General features: G+C 33.7%; 1 protein-coding gene across 1 annotated transcript; it reads left to right on the top strand.

The window, feature by feature from the left end:
- Positions 1–3,841: 3,841 nt before the first annotated feature.
- Positions 3,842–20,267, top strand: LOC128162763 (transient receptor potential cation channel subfamily M member 2-like). The gene is made up of 27 exons (XM_052826142.1): positions 3,842–3,988; positions 4,226–4,320; positions 4,703–4,886; positions 5,387–5,568; positions 5,753–5,915; positions 6,360–6,549; positions 6,645–6,751; positions 7,531–7,625; positions 9,278–9,471; positions 9,731–9,831; positions 10,167–10,301; positions 10,771–10,830; positions 10,947–11,052; positions 11,490–11,599; positions 11,877–11,977; positions 13,713–13,938; positions 14,142–14,294; positions 14,559–14,635; positions 14,862–14,967; positions 15,082–15,210; positions 16,041–16,328; positions 16,599–16,773; positions 17,781–17,934; positions 18,219–18,409; positions 18,755–18,875; positions 19,137–19,230; positions 19,383–20,267. Exons 1-27 carry the CDS (start codon positions 3,842–3,844, stop codon positions 19,491–19,493), a joined length of 3,795 nt encoding a protein of 1,264 aa, XP_052682102.1. The 3' UTR covers positions 19,494–20,267.
- The last annotated feature ends 21 nt before the right edge of the window (positions 20,268–20,288 follow it).

The following is a 20,288-nucleotide window of genomic DNA, read 5'->3' as shown; positions in this document are numbered from 1 at the left end:
TTGAAGAAGTCTCCAGATAAAAAAAGAAAATTTAGTGATAAGTTTTCCATAGTTAAATACAGGTGTAGTCTGGTGATAAGTTTATCGACACATCAATATTTTATTTGTTCGATTGATCAAGAATCTATTTGAAAAACCATTTCACAAAACAGAGTCCAATACGGGCTTTTAATTATTTTATATGGATATCCTGCAAATAGGGTATTTAAGAATTTATTTATTTAAAATTTGGTCCCATTTGTTGTCTTATATAATTATGAATGCATATATGCCAAATATGTTGTTTTTAAATAAAAGAAATGTGTCTATAATTAAATTGTTATTATTTGTATTTTTAAATCCATGGATTAAATACAAAGAATAACAAATAGTCACTTAAATCACTAAGACATTAACGAAATGCAAAAATTTTTAAAAATATAATAAATTTGATCCGATCCTGATTGAAAAAAAGATGATATATACAGGTCAGAAATGTTTGAAAATTGAAATTTTACAAATATACTGCAGTTTACTCCGATTAATTAATATGTAATATTAAAAGATCAGTAAATGAAAGAAACCGTTTTACTGATAAACAACCTGGACATCGTGCAAAAACTTTTTTATAATATTGTTGAGGATCATTTTAATTACAATCGGGATCGGTTCAAAGAATATGTGAGAGTTTTATAATATTTTTTAGAAATTATTAATTATAAAACATTTCGAAATAGAATGATACAAGAACTATTGTTCAGGTGAGCGATGTCGCCCATGGTCCACTTGGGTTTTTATTGCGCTCTTATCATGCATATCCCCAGCCCCTCCCCCTCCGGTCCTACACAGACAGAGACTTAAGAGATAGCAGAGCGTTGAAAAATTTGAACAGTCGCCCAGTCATCACCTTGATCTCTCCACAATCTCTTCAAATTTTTAATTAAACCCAAAACAGTTTCTTAAATGATAGCAACGATAAGCAGTCTCACCCACGACCACTTAAAAGCACAATAAGATCGCACATTAATCTCTTTATACCTAATGTTAAAATCGCATCTTTGCTCTCAGTAATCTTTCTTACAGTTTTTTTATGTAATATCTGAGCAATCTCAATTTCAATGATCGCACTTACTCGTCGCAAAACAGTCGCCAATCGATCTTCCAGTATGCGCCCTCTGTGTGCTTATTGCAAGAGAGTGCAAGTGAGTAATGATGTCTCTTTCATTGACACAGGCGTAGACTTTAGGCTTTCGGAAACCGCCGACAGATCGAACAAGCATCCTACGAATTTCTCCCACCTTTCTCCATTAATTGAGACGGAAAAGTAAGAAATATCATCCCGTGTACAGAGTAATCCCACTGTTTCGGACTGTCTGTGGATTTAGACAAGGAAACCAATGTCTTTGAATTTGTTTAAATTCAAATTTACCAGGCAGAAATAAAATGTAGATATCGGATATGTTTGTTATTTAGTATCCCTGTAATGAGAGGGGAACGATATTGTTAATGTAGGAGTTACTGAATTGTGAAGGAATTTTGTTTCGGTTTAAAATGCTACTATGAATTCGAAGAAAATTTTATAAAACAACGTGTTCGAATATTTAAACTTGTGTAACCACCACTTAAACTGGCTTATGATATTAATGTTGTGATACACAATATTCATTTTTTTAAACTTATTACAGAAGCTGTAATGGATGAGGCCAATCGATGTTTGTCATTTTATTAAGTAGGCAGGATGGCTGTGGTCATTTTTATACTGTATTGATCTCCTTTAGAAAAAGATCTCTTTATAAAAAATATAGAAAAATATTCAAATTCACAGCTAAATTGTGTGGAAGGTTTCTTTACCAAATAATTATAATAGAAGAGCTTAAAAATCCTACACGATCTTAATATCTAAGATGAATCTTGTGGGTAATTTGTTGACCAGCCAGTCTCATTGGTTGTTGTAGTACCATAAGTACCAGGTACGTTTTATTCACCGAGGACATAAATAGAGGTGTAGTATACGTACCAAAACTTATAAACTTATTAAACTTAAGATTTACTAGAAAAAAAACTTTTAAAGTACATTTGAAATATGTTGATGGTCCATGCATGGATAATATGCATGTGACAGCCTTCTAGAGAGATGTTATTATTGCGTTTGATGATCTACAAAACGTATTGAAATTTTACGGAAGCTTGTATTAGCGGTAGTTTGGTTAACATCTGACTAAATAGGATTGCACGACCGACTATTCCTCAAACATCAATTGAATCGACAAAACAACAGAACAGAACAACTGAAATAGACATAACACTTCATGCGCGGATCTAGAGGGGGGGTCGGGGGGGTCCCGACCCCCCCTGGAAAATGAAAATTTATTAAATTTACATAGTAAAATTATCGCGAAAATATGCCTCGGACCCCCCCCCCCCCCCCCCCGGCAAACAATTATCCTTCGGACCCCCCTGGAAAAATTTTCTGGATCCGCGCATGCACTTATCGCATACGGAAACGTAGAGTTGTTCACTTATACAAGCTTTTATGGAAAAACTACCCCCAGATAGGTTACAAAAGTTGATTTCGTTCTGCATATCTTGCTACATGAATGAGTCATGTACATCTAGCTCGTTATCTTATATCTGAAATGACAGTTTTAAAATGAGATCACCACTACTGGTACTCCGAAAGGTCGAACGAAATGGAATGAAATGTTTCGTTATAATTATCGTTTGAATTTTCCAATTTTCCATTGCTTACAAAATTGCCATTAAATGCAAACGTTTAGCAATTACAACTTTAAAAGCTACAAATATGTAGAATTAAGAAATGCAGCAAGTCATTATTATAATAATATTATTTAAATAAAAGAGTTCACAAAATAATGCATACGATATGCATAAAACATTCATACTTGTCAACACGTGTGTAGAACTATTTCACATGCTGTTGATATTTTCTTTCAGGGATTATGAACGCCATGTAGATCTAACCGAGGAAGAAGAAGGTACAGAGAACCAACAGGGAACAGTCAACAGAGGGCACCACCAGTATAACGACGCCGGACAGCACGGGCAGACCGATACCCGTTGTTAAATAACTTCATCGTTAATCAATTTAATCACCATTTCTATTACAAGTCGACATAAGTTTTGTTTTCGATGTAACTACATGTATTACAAGTACAAGTGTAAAGTTAGTATACTATGTAAAAACTTGTATATTGTATGATTTATATATATTTAAATTTTTTTTGGGGGGGGGATATGTGTTTTAGTATCCGGGGTATTGGTATTATGGAATTAGTATACGTGTTTTTCTTTATTTTGAAATTAGAGATGAGTTTTGTAGATCATTGTAATAGTTCTCTGCTTAAGATCTATTTCGGAAATTCATTATTTTATTATGAAAATATATACATCCAGTGTTGATAGTATATGTAATAATTCATGCTTTATGAAACTTGTATAAATATAATTATCATATTGTAAACTTGTTTGTATAGGTAAATGATATAATTTTATACTGGCGAATAAACTTATAAAATGTCGACTTTGAATTTATTTAAGGAAATGAAACAAGTTACAGATTTCATAAAATGTGCAATTTTTGGGACAAGTAATATTACAGAGTGCATAACATTGTAATACAATTTAGTTTCAAAAATCATAATGTAATGTCGTTTAAAATGCAAAAAGATAATATCTGTAACCGAATCTATTTTAATGATGACGCATGATAAACATATTCACAAAATGATCGTTTATAAAAAGTAAAATAAAACCTAGTTTTGAAAGCTAAACGAACTTAACAAACAAATAAATCATTAACAAAATAGGAAGATAACCAGGAAGACAACACAAGTTGCCCGCCATGTCACACAATGGCAGCCTTTATTTGAACCGGATGCAGGTTGTCGGCCATGCTCGTGCTGTCGGCCGTCTGCGTATCAACAGAGAACGGCAAATGGCTCGGGCGTCTAGATTCATTGACCCTTCCTCAATTGGACAGGCGGATGAGGTTAGTATTAGAATTTGTTTTTATTGTTTATATGTATACGAAACATATGCAAATGGTTAGGACACAAGTTCTGAAACTTGTAAAAAAATATAAAAACCAAAGGATTTTTGTTAAAGTTTTAAAAATGCATACTGTTTCACTAGACGCATTTCATCGCACCGTGAACAAATGTACTTTCTCCTTTTTGACCCCTGATGTCGGCGTATAAACCCTGTGATTAAATGAACTTCTTTTTAGGAATTCTCACAAAGTCCGGAATCACGATGGATTCGGAAGAAAATAAAGATGCGCGAATGCGCAAGGTTCCTTGCTGCGGATTTGGAAAAGAGCTTGTGAGATTTTAATGTTACTTTCATGTACAGTTATCAATCAATAGAAGTCATTTGCATTTCAAACTTAATATTTTTTAAAATCAGAAACCGGCCAATTTCAACCGTTAAGTTTCAATGCAGCACTTATACTGTACGACTCCTGACTAACAAGGGTGTTGACTCTTTAATACAGTTATGCGATTTGAATTTACTCAAACTCAAATTTGCGACCCAAAAATTTTCGCGAACAAACTTAAGGTAAAGTTTGGCACATGCAAGCACTTTTTTAAAATATCAGTTTTAAGAAATTCCTGACAATATTTTTTTCTGTCCGCAAACTCTTCCACCAAAACTTTTATTACATCAAAACTATCTGATTAAGTAATAAATCATTTTCTTTCAGCAAAACCGAGAAGGACACACTATGCTGCTGTGGGTTACCTTTCTTCAAACACAATAGGTTTACCGCCATTGCCAACTCACCGCCATCAGCTGTCACGTGGTCTTGGAAAACAGACACTAATGTCCTACCAACCAATGCTTTTGGAGAAATTGAGTTCGTGGGCTACGATGAAATTCAAAGAAAGGTTAAGATTACTGGATTAAAGTTAACAAACATGATTGACTGTATAGCAAACTAAACCGTGAGTGGCGATATAGCAACAAGTCTGTCTATGCAAATGGGTAAAAAAAAAATGCAAAGATTGGTGAGGACATTAATAAATCCCGCAAAGTGACAGAAACAACAGTAAAATTTAATGCGTTTGGTATCAATGATTCATTTCTACAAGATGTATTGGAAAATTTTAAGAAAAGTCTAAACTAGGCAAAGTTTTATTTGCAATATGCTGCAATTATTCGCATGTTTGGAATTGTAGTCTTACGAACATATCTAGTGCGTAAGTGTTGTTGTTGGGGGTTATCTTATCTTACCAATGTGTAGAATTGGAAATTTTAATCAAGAGATGAATATGATAGAGCGTTGTAATCATTTTAACAATCTTTTTTCTGATACAGTTCTATTTCAATCATGTAAAATCACAAATATCAGATGTTTGATTTAGGAATTTTATTTATTTTGGGGTAGTATGTTCGAATGGACGCGGAGACAAAGATGGGCGACGTGCTCCACTTGTTGCTAGATGTCTGGGACATGAAGAAACCGAATCTGCTCATTTCTGTCATTGGCGGAACAGAAAACTTTCGCCTCAAATCCAAGCTCAAAGACATTTTTCGAAGAGGAATGATCAAGGCGTCTAAAAGCACAGGTTTGCTTTTTCTAATCTTATACTAAATATCTAAGAATAATTTTTAGCACTTACATCAAAAGTATTTGCCTAATTGTTTTGAAGTAAGCTATGGTCAACAAACATCAGCATCAGTAATACAGAATCCTTTCATGTTGATATACACACATATTTAACATCGATAGTGTCTCTATTTTGTGACCGGGGGCGTGGATTATATCCGGCGGAATGAACAGCGGAGTGATGAAGTACGTGGGTGAGGCAATGAGGGACTACTGGCTGACCGCTGCGTCCACCGTTCCCGCCGTGGCCCTGGGGATAGCCAACTGGGGCAGCGTCAAAAATCGCGAGGACCTCCAGGACGATTTTGTAAGGTTTTTAAATCATCTCTCAGCATTTTATGAAAATAAATAATTTCAGTTTATGATTGAACGTTCCAATAAATGCAAATTACACTGCCTCAGTATTGTTTAAAATTTCAAATAATTGATTTAATGAAAAATATTAATTAAATGATGATTAAATGATAAATACAGTTTTGTTTTTAGTACGGATCAAGTTATTTTTAAGGGAAAGGGTCCGACTTGTGATCGTTTTATTCTTGTCTTGTATAGAATGCTCAGTATATTCCAAAGGGTGGAAAAGGGTCTATACCCTCTTGATCTAGCACGGCATGTACATGTATTCAAATTAGATTGTGTTCAAATGTACCCCAAATAGATACTCAGTAAATGCCCACATTACCACATAAAGCTAGCTATTAGGAATGTATCTGGTCTGAGCCTGATTTTAATTTTCTTTCATTTACAAAAGGGTTCGGGGCTATGGCCAGCAACATACACTCTGATTCCAGCTACTGAAGGGAATGAAAAGTGTCTGGATCCAAACCACACCCACTTTCTGCTGGTAGATAATGGAACTACAAATCAAACTGGATTGGAGGTGAAATTCCGGGACGAACTAGAAAGACAGATCGCAAACACCAAGACAGGAAATTCTCAAGGTTCACTCTATGAAAAATGAAGACAAACCTTTACCACAAAAATTCAATCTCTTTTACAGTTTTTTTTAATTTACAGAATTTTATTTTACTAATAGCTGATGTTAATATTCCAATGATTCGCCTACTCCTAGAGGGAGGGAGAGACTGTCTGGAAAGTGTACAGACGTCGATAAGGAGCGGGATACCTGTGATCGTCGTCAAGGTAACTGGTTGCCTGGTAAACTTCGCTGAGTACGAGTTAGCTTTCCTTGCATTGAAACTCAATTTTTAGAGAGGAAAATATAAATAGACATACAGAAAACCATGTTTATCAATATGTGCCAGTGATGAATAATTTTGATTTCTAATAAAAGGTTTAAATAATTTTTTTTTTCAGATTAGCTAGTGGAATAAAACTATATTTGCTTTAAGCAGACTCATTATAAGTGTGCACGCTATATTTATGTTTTACTGTGTATAGTTGAGGTGAACAAATATCGCAAGGTAATTATCGCAAGGTTATATAGTATTACCGGAACGTTTTAACAACAGTTACTTTGTTAATTTGCGCAAATCGTGTTTTCAAAGACTCAAAGGTTTCTGTATATTATCATAGTGTAAAAAAAAACTCACGTCAATAATAGATAAACTGCAAGCAAATAAAATTATGATGCCATATTCACAGTCTGTTTTGCAAAAGGTAACTGTTGTACCTCATATCTAAGTCGTCAAAGCATGTAGGCAAGAAACAGTTACTCACCCTTTCTTTGTTGCGGCCTACTGTGTCTATGTACTCATCTGTACTGAAGATGCACAAACTTTAAAACATAAAATTCAGTAAATATTTTTAAAAGTTTCACGTACATTTTATTTTACTTTAAAGTTTATTTTTTAGCAATTCCAAACTGAGTTAAATGGCATATTCTTAATGAATGAAAGTTTGCTATTATTTCACAATTTTTTTTTTAATAATACTATTTTCTTTTTGAATTATCATGTCAGTGGTCGGGAGGTTTAGCTGACTTGCTGGCGTCTGTGTACGAAAGTGCAAAGGTACAACATGTAGTGGAAAAGCTCCACGGCGCCTCCAGAATGAGGTCAGTCATCATCTTGGATTGTTGTTGTGCGTCATATCAAGAACATTTCACTCAAAATTAAGTCACCAGAAACGATTGGGGGGCTTTGATTATGATTTGTTTGGCCTGATTACTATTAAAAATTAAGAATCTCTTATAACTTATATAGCCGAACTTAAGTTCAAGAATAAATATATGTAAAATGTTGGCGTAAAGGGTATAAGGTATAAGGTTGTGGCGCGTTGTAGGCCGTAAGGTAAAAACGAAGGGTAGGTTTGCCGTATTCCCGAAGGTCTACCAGTATACAGTTCCAGAGAAATAAACAGGCAATTGATGCAGGATCATTCTGAATTTATTGGACGCGAATCAACGATGGCAACATTATAACAATTTAACAGACAGACATGTTAAAAACGAGTCGGATATGGCCAGTATTGGCCTCCGGACTCAAGACTCTGGGTGAGTCGGACGTGGCCGAGGCTGGCCGCCGTATTCCAGACTGCGATTGACAATTGTACATAACTATATATAAGAATCTGAACAATGAGTATACATTGACAGGTGATGACATAAGTAAGCTGAGTGAAAGGTTCACAGATATAAAATAATTAAATAAACTCATTGAGTCTTTGATGTCCTAGAATTGAAAAACTGATAATTGCACAATGTTGTTTTAAGAGATTAACAGTCCTTGAGACATGTCACTCTGTCTCTTTGAAATCACATATAGAGTCCGAAAAGTGTCAATCACTAAATGAAATAAGTAACTTTGTAAGAAATAAACTGTCAAACGACATTACTTATTATTATATTTTCATGTTAAATACTGAAATCTGATTGGTTAAGACGCAGTTGATAATCCATTCTATTACCCTCAGCGTTAGCAACACACTTGGCAACGGGTAACACAACAAATTGTTACATGCGCATAAATTATGCGCATACGGTCCGCCATAGAATTCACGTCATTCCAATATAAAAGCAATATCGTTTTCTTTGAAATTAAGACATTCAGTATAATAAAATAAATAGTGCCTGTTAACAGGCACTATTCATATAATGGTGCTGGGAATATTTTCTATGTTTACCATTTGTTTACTATCAAGAAAATCTGCTTCGTCAACAAATTAGGATTTTTAAGGCATAATGAAATATCTACTGAAAGCAATATGAGCTGCATTTTTTAGAATTTTATTTTGCTGCAAAAACCTGCTAGTATGATAAGTCTGCAGGTAACTTAAACTCTTATGATAAATTAAAATTTAAAAGAATCATTAATTTCGTTAGATGAAAGATTTCTCTTCTAAGGAATATATAGCAGATCAATTGTTTGTACAGGACGACAATAATTCAATTTTGCTTCACTTAAGGCCTCTTTACGGCTTTTCCAATAAAAAAAATGGCCAACGGAACTTTAAAAAACCATATTTTTGTCAATTTAGTAAAAAAATAACATTTTCGAAAAAAAAAATTTCAGCATGAAAATTGCAGCTCATGTTGCTTTAATGAATACTCGGACAATAGCTACTTTGTTGTCCCCTCCTCGAAAGCCACTATTTCCCTCGGCTTCGCCTCGTGAAAAGTTGGTGTCTCGGGGGACAATAAACTTGCTATCACCCTGATAGCCAGTGAATTGGTACATGTATATAACATATTCTTTGCGTTATATCAAGGTCGCGTTCCGTCACCGACAACATCATACCCAGCAAACTGAGGAGGGCGATAGAGAAAACGTTGGGGAGTAATAATGTGGAGGGGTACTGGAACATCCTACGGGAGTGTGTCTACGAGAGAGAACTGGTCACCGTGTTCGACTATCACAAAACACTGGAGATTGACGTTGCCATTCTCAAAAGCCTACTCAAAGGTAAGCACATTTTACTTGAACCATGCACAGATTTAGAAAACCCGGGTGTCACCCCCCCCCCCCCCCCTTTGAAAAATGCAAACTTATAAAATTCTCATAGTAAATTACCAAAAACAATTTTTGCACCCCCTGAAAACAATTTTTTTCTCTCTCTCCCAACCCCTAGAAAAATTTTGTGGATCCGCGCATGTGAACACATTATCATCTAACAATGGTTTAAATGATGAATGGATAATGATGTCAACACGTTTTCTTGCAGCCAATAAGGATCAAGAGTTTGATCAGTTGAAGCTGGCCTTGGCCTGGAACAGAATAGACATTGCAAAGAGCGAAATCTTCACCGAGGACAAAATATGGCCTGTACTTACTCTGCTTATTATTGCCTCGATCATTTATGTTCCGATAAAAAAAATCCAATAAGATAAAGCTTTCAAATTGGTTCTTCACTGGTTTACAACTTTATGATGATTTGTTTTTTTTTTACTTTTACTGTACAAGGTCAATGCTGAAAGAGTTCAAAGTCATTTTTAATGTTTGGCGGCATATATATAATTTTTACTAAATAATTATCTGTGACTTTATTATTTGTATCATTTTATCGAATGTGAATATGCTGCAGTTGTTTAGTCCTACTTACGATAAAGGCAGTGATATATTTTTCAAGAAATTTCTGATATCATCATGTTTATATTTAGCCGGGAAGTCTGCATGAAATCCTGTATTCTGCCATCAGACAGGACCGGGTGGACTTTGTGGACCTATTTCTTGACTGTGGAACATCACTCAAAGATTTCCTTACAACTGAACGTTTACTCATGCTATACAGTACAGTTAGTATATTTGTAAATCATGTATGACATGTGCACAAGCACTTGAGCTTAGCAGATAAAATCAGAAAACACAGTATTCAAAAACGTGTCGTTATGATTTCTTATTGGTAATAATAGAGATTTCGACTGGAGGTAACTCAATAATTTGACATAAGCATTCATTTTAACTCTGATTTTAATGATTGGCTTTTTATTGTTGACATGAATTTTTAAACGTAAAAGTTAAGTTTAAAAAAATATTATTTTAAAAGAAAAGTTGTACGTACGTACAGTATACATGTATATGGGATTCTCTAAAATTAGAAAAAAAAACTTGTCATGTACAATGATCATAATGATATTGTTGTATATCATAAGCGGTTCGATATTTATAAAATGCACGTGTTACATTATACCCCTATCCGACTGACGATATATATTATTATTAATAGACCAATTCACTACTACTGAGGTTCTGTTCACTTTTTAGATACCTGATCACTCACTCCTTAAGGAACTGATATGTAGAGTCAAAAGAAAACATAACTGCGTAAGTTTTATTGATATGTGATACATGTTCTGAAGTTAACCAAAAGGAAATTAAAAGGCGGATTTATAATTTTCATAGGATATTACTACGTTGAAAAATTATAATTTCATTGACAGTTTGGGACGGATGTAACAATAAAAGACATCAAGAGATTAATAAAGATGTTAATTGACATTAACGTTGAACCGTACACAACCCGACCAGCCAATCAAACGTCACAATGTGAGTGTCATTCATTTTGTCTTTAAGGCCAAATAGACATTTAACAATTATTATAAGTCATTATGAGGTATTGAAATGAGTGAGATGTTGTGATGATACATCATACTATTCAAGTCTATTTATTCTTGGTTGTATTATAGCGAGCGCAGCGAGGCGGCGCGAATCGCCGCTCGCGTTGCGAGCTCCATAGACAACGTGTACAAACGGAGGAAATTCGAGTTGAAATCTACACATTGTTCAAAGAAAATTTTGCCGAAGTCAATTATGGTTTACTGTAAACCAATTGAGATTTATTATTGGGGGAAGGGGTGTTGGAATGATCTTGGAAGTCAGAAATTGATATGTGGAGACTTTTTTTTCAGTTGGTCATTTATCAATCCAATTTTTTTAATTTTAAATTAATTTTTGAAATTTATGAGAAAATGTTTACATCAAAGTCGGCAGTAACAGGAAGAAAGAATCCAAGCTTCCCTTTGAGGATCTATTCTTGTGGTCTGTTTTGATGAACCGTCAGGATATGGCAAAATTGTTTTGGAGGCAAGGAAAGGTAAATATTCTTTTTTACGTGTATGGTTGAGTTGCTAATTTTGCTTTATATAAAGAAAGGTTGGTATAAAATACTTGTTATATTATTTTTCAATATTTTCACCGGTGTGAATCTATATATAAAACTGAAGAAAAAAGCAGCAATTATAGTAGTGATCTTTTTTCAAAATCGTCCTTTTTTTGGTGATTTTGGCCGTGCACAGTTTGTCAAGAAATGCTTTCGCGGTGTGGAATACAAACAGTATGGTGTCTCATCACAATCATGTTCTTCATTGAAGGATGCCACGGCGTACGCTTTGTTGGCGTTTGGGATTTTAAACGCAATGGCGACCAAGACCGACGATACCGAGTTACGTAACAGTCTGACAAGGAACGCAGAGTATGCACCATTGATGATCTAATCACTAAAAATACATAGGCTGTTTTGAAATAGATATGAATTACCCAGATTTATGGTTTATTTTGAGATGGAGTTGGAAATAAGTAACACATTACGATAATGTCATTTTGATATCAAGACTGCAAAGATAAGTTTAACTATTGATCTCTGTGTATGCCTTGCTCTGATTATTGGTATTGAATTGAGATAAGGTGATCTAAAATAAATCTGGCTTCCATAATTGAATAAAACATGAGAGTTTAAGAGCATTTTTATCACGATTGCGCTTGTACAACTTGTAAGATAATATATACATGTATATTGCAAAGAATCAATTAACCGTTCGCTTTAACCATAAAAGCTATAAGCCATTAAAGTACAAATTCGTCAACGACAAAGTCTTATCTTAAGACTAGCGACCTTATTTTATAAAATTATTAAATTGTTGCTTGTTAATGGGGGAACACCCAACTATCAATCCACAGAAACCTGACGTTTTAAATTTTTCTCATAATAAATATAATTTCTCTCGATCTAATACTGTGGAATCGTTTAAATTCGTGGGGGCCAATTTTCGTGGTTTGCTTAAATTTTACAGGTTCGTAAAAGATTCAAAAGAGATATGACTTTATTACCCTAATTTATTAATTCATGGAGGATGTTAATTTGTGGATGAGAGGTACCCACGAATTCCACGAAAATTGAGCCACAACGAAATCTAATGATTCCACAGTAATACACAAGGTACCAATCGCCGCCATCTTGGATTTAATATAAACTATCGCATCAGATGGCATTTCGCTTAAAACTCATCAGTAAAATTATTTTGTGATCCTCTCTGTCTCCCGATCGGTCATTCAACATCTAAGCTTACAATCAATCCAACCATAATGGTGCATTACACCTGTCTTTAAGACAAATCATCCCTCGTTCTGCATCTACTGTCTTAGATATGCGATAAATGTCTAAAGGGTAGGCGGAAGTTGTCACCCATAGTTAAATGAGATTTCACTGCACCGTGTGTTTGTTTCAAATATTTAAAATGTATGCAGTTATAAACTCTGTGTACTAAACGTTATGATTGACACATTGTATAATGAATTATCCCTTTTGAATTCTTATATCAGTGCTATATTTGGAAGAGATTTCCAAAGTTTGACGCAATTATGTTAACTTCCGTCCACCCTTTAGCCATTTGTCGCATATCTAGGGCAGTGGATGCAGATTGAGAGATTATTTTTATTAATGACTAGTGCAATGCACCGTTTTGGCTGAATCGGTTATAACCCTCAATGTTAAATGACCGATCGGGAGACGGGGAGTATCGCAAAACATTTTTACTGATGAGTTTTAAAGAAAAAATTCAACTGATGTGACAGTTTGAAATAAATTCAAGATTAAATATAAGGTATAGGGTATTTATATTTATTATGAGAAAAATTTGAAACGTCAGATGCCTCTTTATCAGTCATAAGAAAAAACTAATGTGTGTAATAGGATTTCGAAATAATAAATATTACAATTTGGGATGCTAGTTACATTTCATTTGCTAATTTCTGTGTATGCATTATAAACATTGTCAGCTTAATTCTTTTTTTGATATTAAAAAAACCAGTAATTAACTTTACCACACAAATAGAACAGTTTCTCTACCCTTAAATATCCACAAACAATCAATTAGTGGAACGCACGGTGGCTTACAATTCATATTCATAAACAAAAACCTGCATTTAAGGGAATTTGGCGACCTTGCGATGGGTGTTTTGACCGAATGTTTTGAAGCAGACGAGAAGAAAACCAACGTGTTGCTGATTCGCAGACACGAGCAGTTTGGTGAAGCAAACTGTTTGAAGATAGCGGTCAAGTCCGACAACAAGCAGTTCATCTCACATCCGGCTTGTCAGGACTTTTTTCGCAATGTCTGGATGGGGAATTTGGCGCTAGAAAATGGCACTTTTCGGGTATGTTTATTATAGGAAAAGCTTTTAAAAATTAATGTCCTTGATATCTTTTTTTATTCAAAACCTGTCATCACTTTAAAGATTTTACCAACCGTCATTTTGGTTATGGGTAAAGCGTTTTCAATATCCCTATGCATCGTTTAGACGATTTGCATCCTTTTCCCCTTTATATAACATCTGACACGTTTAGCCCCATATTGCAGCTGCTCATATCACCTGTTTTTCTGGGACTTTTTCTTCTGAAAGTGAAGGAAGTGTACTACTACGTGAAAGAAGATCAGTCAAACAAATCCATCAGATCAAACAGCCCCAGCATAAGATCCAGACATGGAACTCTGGAACGACAGATGAATCTCGTAAGTATGAATGGCATAAGAAAGATAGACGGAGTTAGGTCCATAGGATATGATACCACGTGTGATAAACGTCGTATTCAGAGGGCTTATTTGAATAATAATAAAAATATTTTTGTTAACAATATTATAAATTATAACGTTTCAGTTTAATTTACACAGAAACGAAGGATGTTTTTTGCCTATGGTGACGGAGTTTGGGTACTTGGGGATATAATACTTTTTACAATGTCAAAGATTAACTAATTCCTTTTGTTTTCATTTAAGAAACGACTTACATCCGAGCCAATCAGATCTTCGGCGTACTGCAGTGTCAAAGAGGGATGGTCACGACAGAATTCAGAGTGAGAACTGCCATATGTAGACACAAACCACACTGAATTCATTGATTATAACTCAAACATTCAAAATTAAGAAAATATTCGATCGTGTATTTAAAAACATATAGGTGTACAGTGGTTGCATTATGAAATACTATATGATTTAAGTACTCGTATACACGTTTACCTTTCAAGCTTCTAAGTTACAAATCCAATTTGTAAACTGCACATTTAATTTTGTTTCTAACAGAAGCATAGAAGGATACACGAAAAAGAAGCTGCAAGGAATCAGATGGCATCTCCACAGGATCAAAAGCATTTACACAGCACCTGTCATGATTTTTGCGCACAGTGTTGTAAATACACACCATTAAAATGTTTTAATTAGTATATCCAATTAAACGTTTTATAAAAATACATCTTAGAAGGTTAGAAAACTTCATTTAACATCTTGCTACATTTTTTTGTAGATTGCTTACTTTATTTTCCTGGGAATTTTTAGCTATATGCTATTAATAGAGTTCTCTCCTGAAATGGGATCCTGTGAAATCATCATTTTCATATGGATTCTGACCTTGATGATCGAGGAGATGAGACAGGTATGAACTTTTTCTTCAAAAAAGGAGAAAACATATCAAACCTCCTATCAAAATAAACAGTAAAATTAAGCATACTTTTTTTCATTGCTACATTTTTCACATAAAGGCGTAGTGCAAAAATGGGTTAGGGCGTTAATTACGAAACAAATCTGTAAGTCATATTTCGAATCCCGTCGGGATTTATTTGATTTAAATATACTTTAAACCAAATTGATAAAGACAGCTGTTCCATACCACCTTAAGGTGGAATGTTTTATAAAATTATTATTTCTAAAACATAATTTCGTTGTTCAAAGAATGATACATCCACTAATTTATACGATTCTTTTTTTATTTTTATGAGAAAGCGAGTTTTAGAAATGATATTGCTTATTTTTTTAAATCTGACCGATCATTATAAAAAACAATCTGATCCCGATCTGAATTGTCAAATAAAAAATCAATTTCTCTTAAAAGAATTTTTACTTTACATTTCTTCTCTATACAAGACAAAAATGTTTTTTTTTTTATTTTCAAAAATAATATTTAAAGATAATAAAAAGTCTTGCTGACATATCTGGACATGAATTTTTTAATATTAATATTATGCATTTATTCACATCAGATTTAAAACTCTACAATGTGTGACTTGCAACCAAAACAGATATTTCCATTTTCGCCGAAAAATAAAAATATCGTATGAAATAATTATATTCTTTGTTGAACAACGAATTCATGTTTCAGAGATGATACTCCGACGATCCATATGATAAACGTTCAGTTTATAATTGCACATTAAGCGTGCCTATATATAATGATGCTAACTTTCATCCATCTTGATACCTGTTTAGTTTTGTTCCACATCACAAGTAAAAAGAGACGAAGAGTTCACAAGGGTTGCCCTTTGGCAGAAATTTCTGAAGAAAAAGAAGGAATACTGGAGTGACAGCTGGAATAAGGTGGACGTGCTGACAATCGGCCTGTTTATTCTGGCGGCCATTCTTAGGTTCTGCCCGGAGACAATCAGCGCCGCCCGTGTTGCCTACAGCTTCTGTCTTATGTCCTTTTTCTTCCGAATCCTGCATGTTTTCACGGTTCACAAAGAGCTTGGGCCAAAGATAATCATGATTAGAAGAATGGTGAATATCATTCCATTCTTCTTTCTACATTAAATTTTGCAAACTTATTATTCAAGAAATCCTTTTAATTCACAGCATGCCATTGCTAATATACGAAATAAACTTCCCATTGTTAAATCATATGTTTTCAACATGAAATAAAGTAAAAGGTAATGAAATTCACTCTCTGAAAGCAAAACATTTCAAAGTATCCGTTAACAAACATAAAAAACCAAGACAAATTGTTAGTATTTGAATATGAATTGCTAGTTTTTTGTCTGCCTTTATCAGATGATAGACCTGGTGTTCTTCTTGATTATCTTGATGGTGTTCGTCCTGTCATACTCGATCTCTACATACGCCATCATGTTTCCCAACTCTGTGCTTAGGGTATCTTTGATCCGACAGATCCTCCGTAAAGGCTACTGGACACTGTATGGAGAACTCTTTCTGGAGGAATACGAAGGTAACATAGTGAGCCCCGACCCTCTGGTGTCAATAATATATACTATTTTTAAAAATGAAAGCTAATGACCTTGAAATATAAAACAATATTTATTGCTGAACAGTTTTTACTGAATATTGTTTTCCTTCTTTCAAAATTTTAAACAAAAATACCCGATCATTCGAGAAAAAGGTTTTTTCAGATAGGGAGCGGAATGATATGTAGTAAATTTGTCTGAGATACTGCTTTAAATATAGGTCTTTATTTCCGTCTGCATCGCGTTTTATCGATAACATGATTCTTTTCTTTTAATGAATATTTTTGCATTAATTTTAAGGTATTTTAGATATCCTAGTAAAGTACTGAATAAAGATTAGAATGTTGATACTGTTCTTTTATTAATTTGATATATGGATAAAAATATACGGCGAAATAATTATATCTTGTCTATCACCAATGGTTTGCAATGAAAAACATACCTACATACATTTCAAAATTCTATTCTGATAAGGATTTATTTCCAATGCATGTCAATGTAGCAAGATTAAACTGCCGAGATAGTGACGACTTGCCAAAAGGTAAGAATCCGGACGTGAATCAAACCACCTTACTGAACCGCTTTTAACTTAAAAGGTGTCTAAAAAGCAAAATACAAAAACAAAAAAACTTCTATTTCTATCTTTAAACCGGGAAAACAAAATTTGCAAAAGAATATGATTTCCTGTTCAAATTCCTTTATTGATTCTGTTGTTAAAATGAGTTACATTGTTGATGAAGATTATTGTTCTTGCTTTAATAATTGTGTTGATAGAGTTACATTGTTGTAGTAAAGAGGTCATTATTATTATGAATGTTCAGCAATAAATTTATCAGCACATCAACTGTCTTTAATGTTGAAAAGAAACATTACAGTTAAATGTCCTGTGCAACCAACATGGTTACAAATATTGTCATAATAAAAATAAACAAACATCAGTTTAAAATTACCTAGTACAATAAACATATTCGATTGCCTGTTTTATGACTAGCAGGCGGTGAAGACTGTACATATAATGCGACAATCTACGCAACAAACCCAGAGCGCCGCTGTCCTGAGGAGCGGGGTGTGGCGACTCTGCTGATGGCTGTATACGTTTTGTTTGCCAACGTTTTACTCCTCAATATCCTCATTGCTATGTTTAGGTGAGGTTATCATTGAAAGAAGTTTATAAAGCTAAGTAACAGCAAGTTTGTACTCTAACGGTGAATGTTAATAGTTTTAACTTACCCATAAATTCAACGCTTTTAAAATTTTAACTTTAACTGCACCTTGGACAATAATGTTATCGTTCTTCAAAACACTCCTTACGCATTTTATTTACTACAATCTTTATGAAATTTCTATTTTAACGATGTTTGCAATGAAAATTATTTTCAAAAGTGCCCTGTATTTTAATTGGTCTCTCTGCTGCATTTTGGGTATTTAGTAACACCTTCCAGAAGGTCCAGGAGAACACGGACAGGCTGTGGCATTACATGAGGTGCTCACTTATCTACGAGTTCTACAACAAACCCTTCCTCCCGGCACCCCTCAGCCTGCCCATCTATATCATTCTGATGATGAAATGGGTCCTCAACCGTGGATGTGGTGTATGCCTGGACCTCTCTCCAGATCTCAGTTAATACATAAAATACATTTAAAATTATGATTTCATAAAGTTTAAAAATTAGAAATAACAGTGACAACTTAAGAGAATTGCTGTATGGATAAATGAATTTTAATTTGTCTTTTGCTACGGTGAATTACCATGTACAAACTTTGTGTAATAGTGAGTGACATTTGGAAGCAAGTGAAAATGTTATGGAACAATTAAGTCTTTAACAATTCTTTTGATTTGGTTTGATTGTTGATTTTTATTGTAAAAAAAATTATAATTATTTATAGAATCACAAAAAAAACCAAGCAAATACAATAAAAGAAAGCTGCAGTCCTTTATTTTGTGTAATAAAGTTTATACTGTAGGTGAGGCCCAGGACCGGGAGATAATGCAGTGGGAGAACGTGATAGCCGACGCCTACACCCAGAGACTGAAACGGGACAGAGAAAACAGCATGGAGACCAAAGTGTTTGAAATCAGTGAAAGGTATTTAACTAAAACGGATAAACTATATGTTTTGAAAGAAGTGCAAAAATGATAAGATATATGGAATATGGCATATAATTATATGAATATAATATGTTATATAATTGATGCAAAATTATTACATTGTACTGTATCATTTATGTAGTGTATTGTAATGAAATAAACTGATTACAACATAGTGTTTTAATGATATGCATTTTTGTGAGCATTTTGTTTCCAGAGAAATGTTTAACCCTGTTTGTTGATTTCAATTTCTTGTAGAGTTGAAAATATAGCCGGGAGAATAAGCGAGACACAATCCTCAAAGGACATTGTTCATCACCTTGATCGACGAATGGATTCAATGGAAGAAAAGGTACAGAAGGCAAAACGTCGGAGGAACGATTATCAATTCGATGAATGATATCAGAAAAATATTCAGTGTACAGTTGCAATTTAGTTTTTTAGGGTAAAGAACTGTATTTTGAAATTCAACAATTTTATTTTTATTTCTTTTTCATTTTGAAGATTTCATCGATTCTTCAGTTCTTGAACGCGGAAAGAAATCGTAAACTCTTAAATAAAACCGAAAAGAACAAAGAAATTCCAGCTGTTACTTTTCGACATAAAAGCTATTGAAATAAAGGTGTATTTCTGTTCTGAAAAAATATGTACAGAGGAAAAATATGGCGCCAAGGAATATATACCGTTTTAGTCTTAAAAAAAAAGGTTTCTTTCAACGATATTTTATTAACGATTGTGATTATCGATTAAAGAAAATTAGAGTTTCAATTTAGATTGCACTTCAAGTATTCTGACTTTGATCATGACCTTGGACTTAAAAATCAAAGAAGATCATTGTGATTTATTTTAAGATGTCATTGCAAGAAGTGTATGCCTTTTGTGATACAGTATAGAATCAGTTAAAAAAAACTCAACGGCTAATTGCGATGTCGTTTCGAAACTACAAAATTACACACAGTCAGGATGAAAGAAGAAACAAAAGAACAAACGATTGCCTCACTGACTCAAAGAAGGTCTCCATTTGATAGTGAAAGCGGCAATTATGATTTATATATCAACATCAGTGAATATTCAAAATGTGCAATATGATCTGTGTATGCTGTAGTAGATATTACATTATTATTTCAATTCATTCAAAGTGCTAATGAGTGTAAACGACCAATGTAAATAATTATAGATGTCATAACGAAAAAACGGCATTTTGATCATCTATTGGTTTTTACATTGATTGTAAAATTGAAAGTGTATCTACATGTACCTGCTATATAATGAATATGCCCAGTTATATAATGTTTGTATAGTATAAATACTTTTTAAATGTTTTACTGAATATTTAAAAACAGCTTTCTATTAATGATATAAAAAATAAAAACAATTCATATATACCAATTGATGTATTTTATTTAATTA

Source organism: Crassostrea angulata, chromosome 1 (assembly GCF_025612915.1).
Source record: "Crassostrea angulata isolate pt1a10 chromosome 1, ASM2561291v2, whole genome shotgun sequence".
NCBI classification, from domain to species: domain Eukaryota; kingdom Metazoa; phylum Mollusca; class Bivalvia; order Ostreida; family Ostreidae; genus Magallana; species Magallana angulata.
The sequence above is the reverse complement of the archived record's forward strand: the minus strand, read 5'-3'. Positions and strand labels throughout refer to the sequence as shown.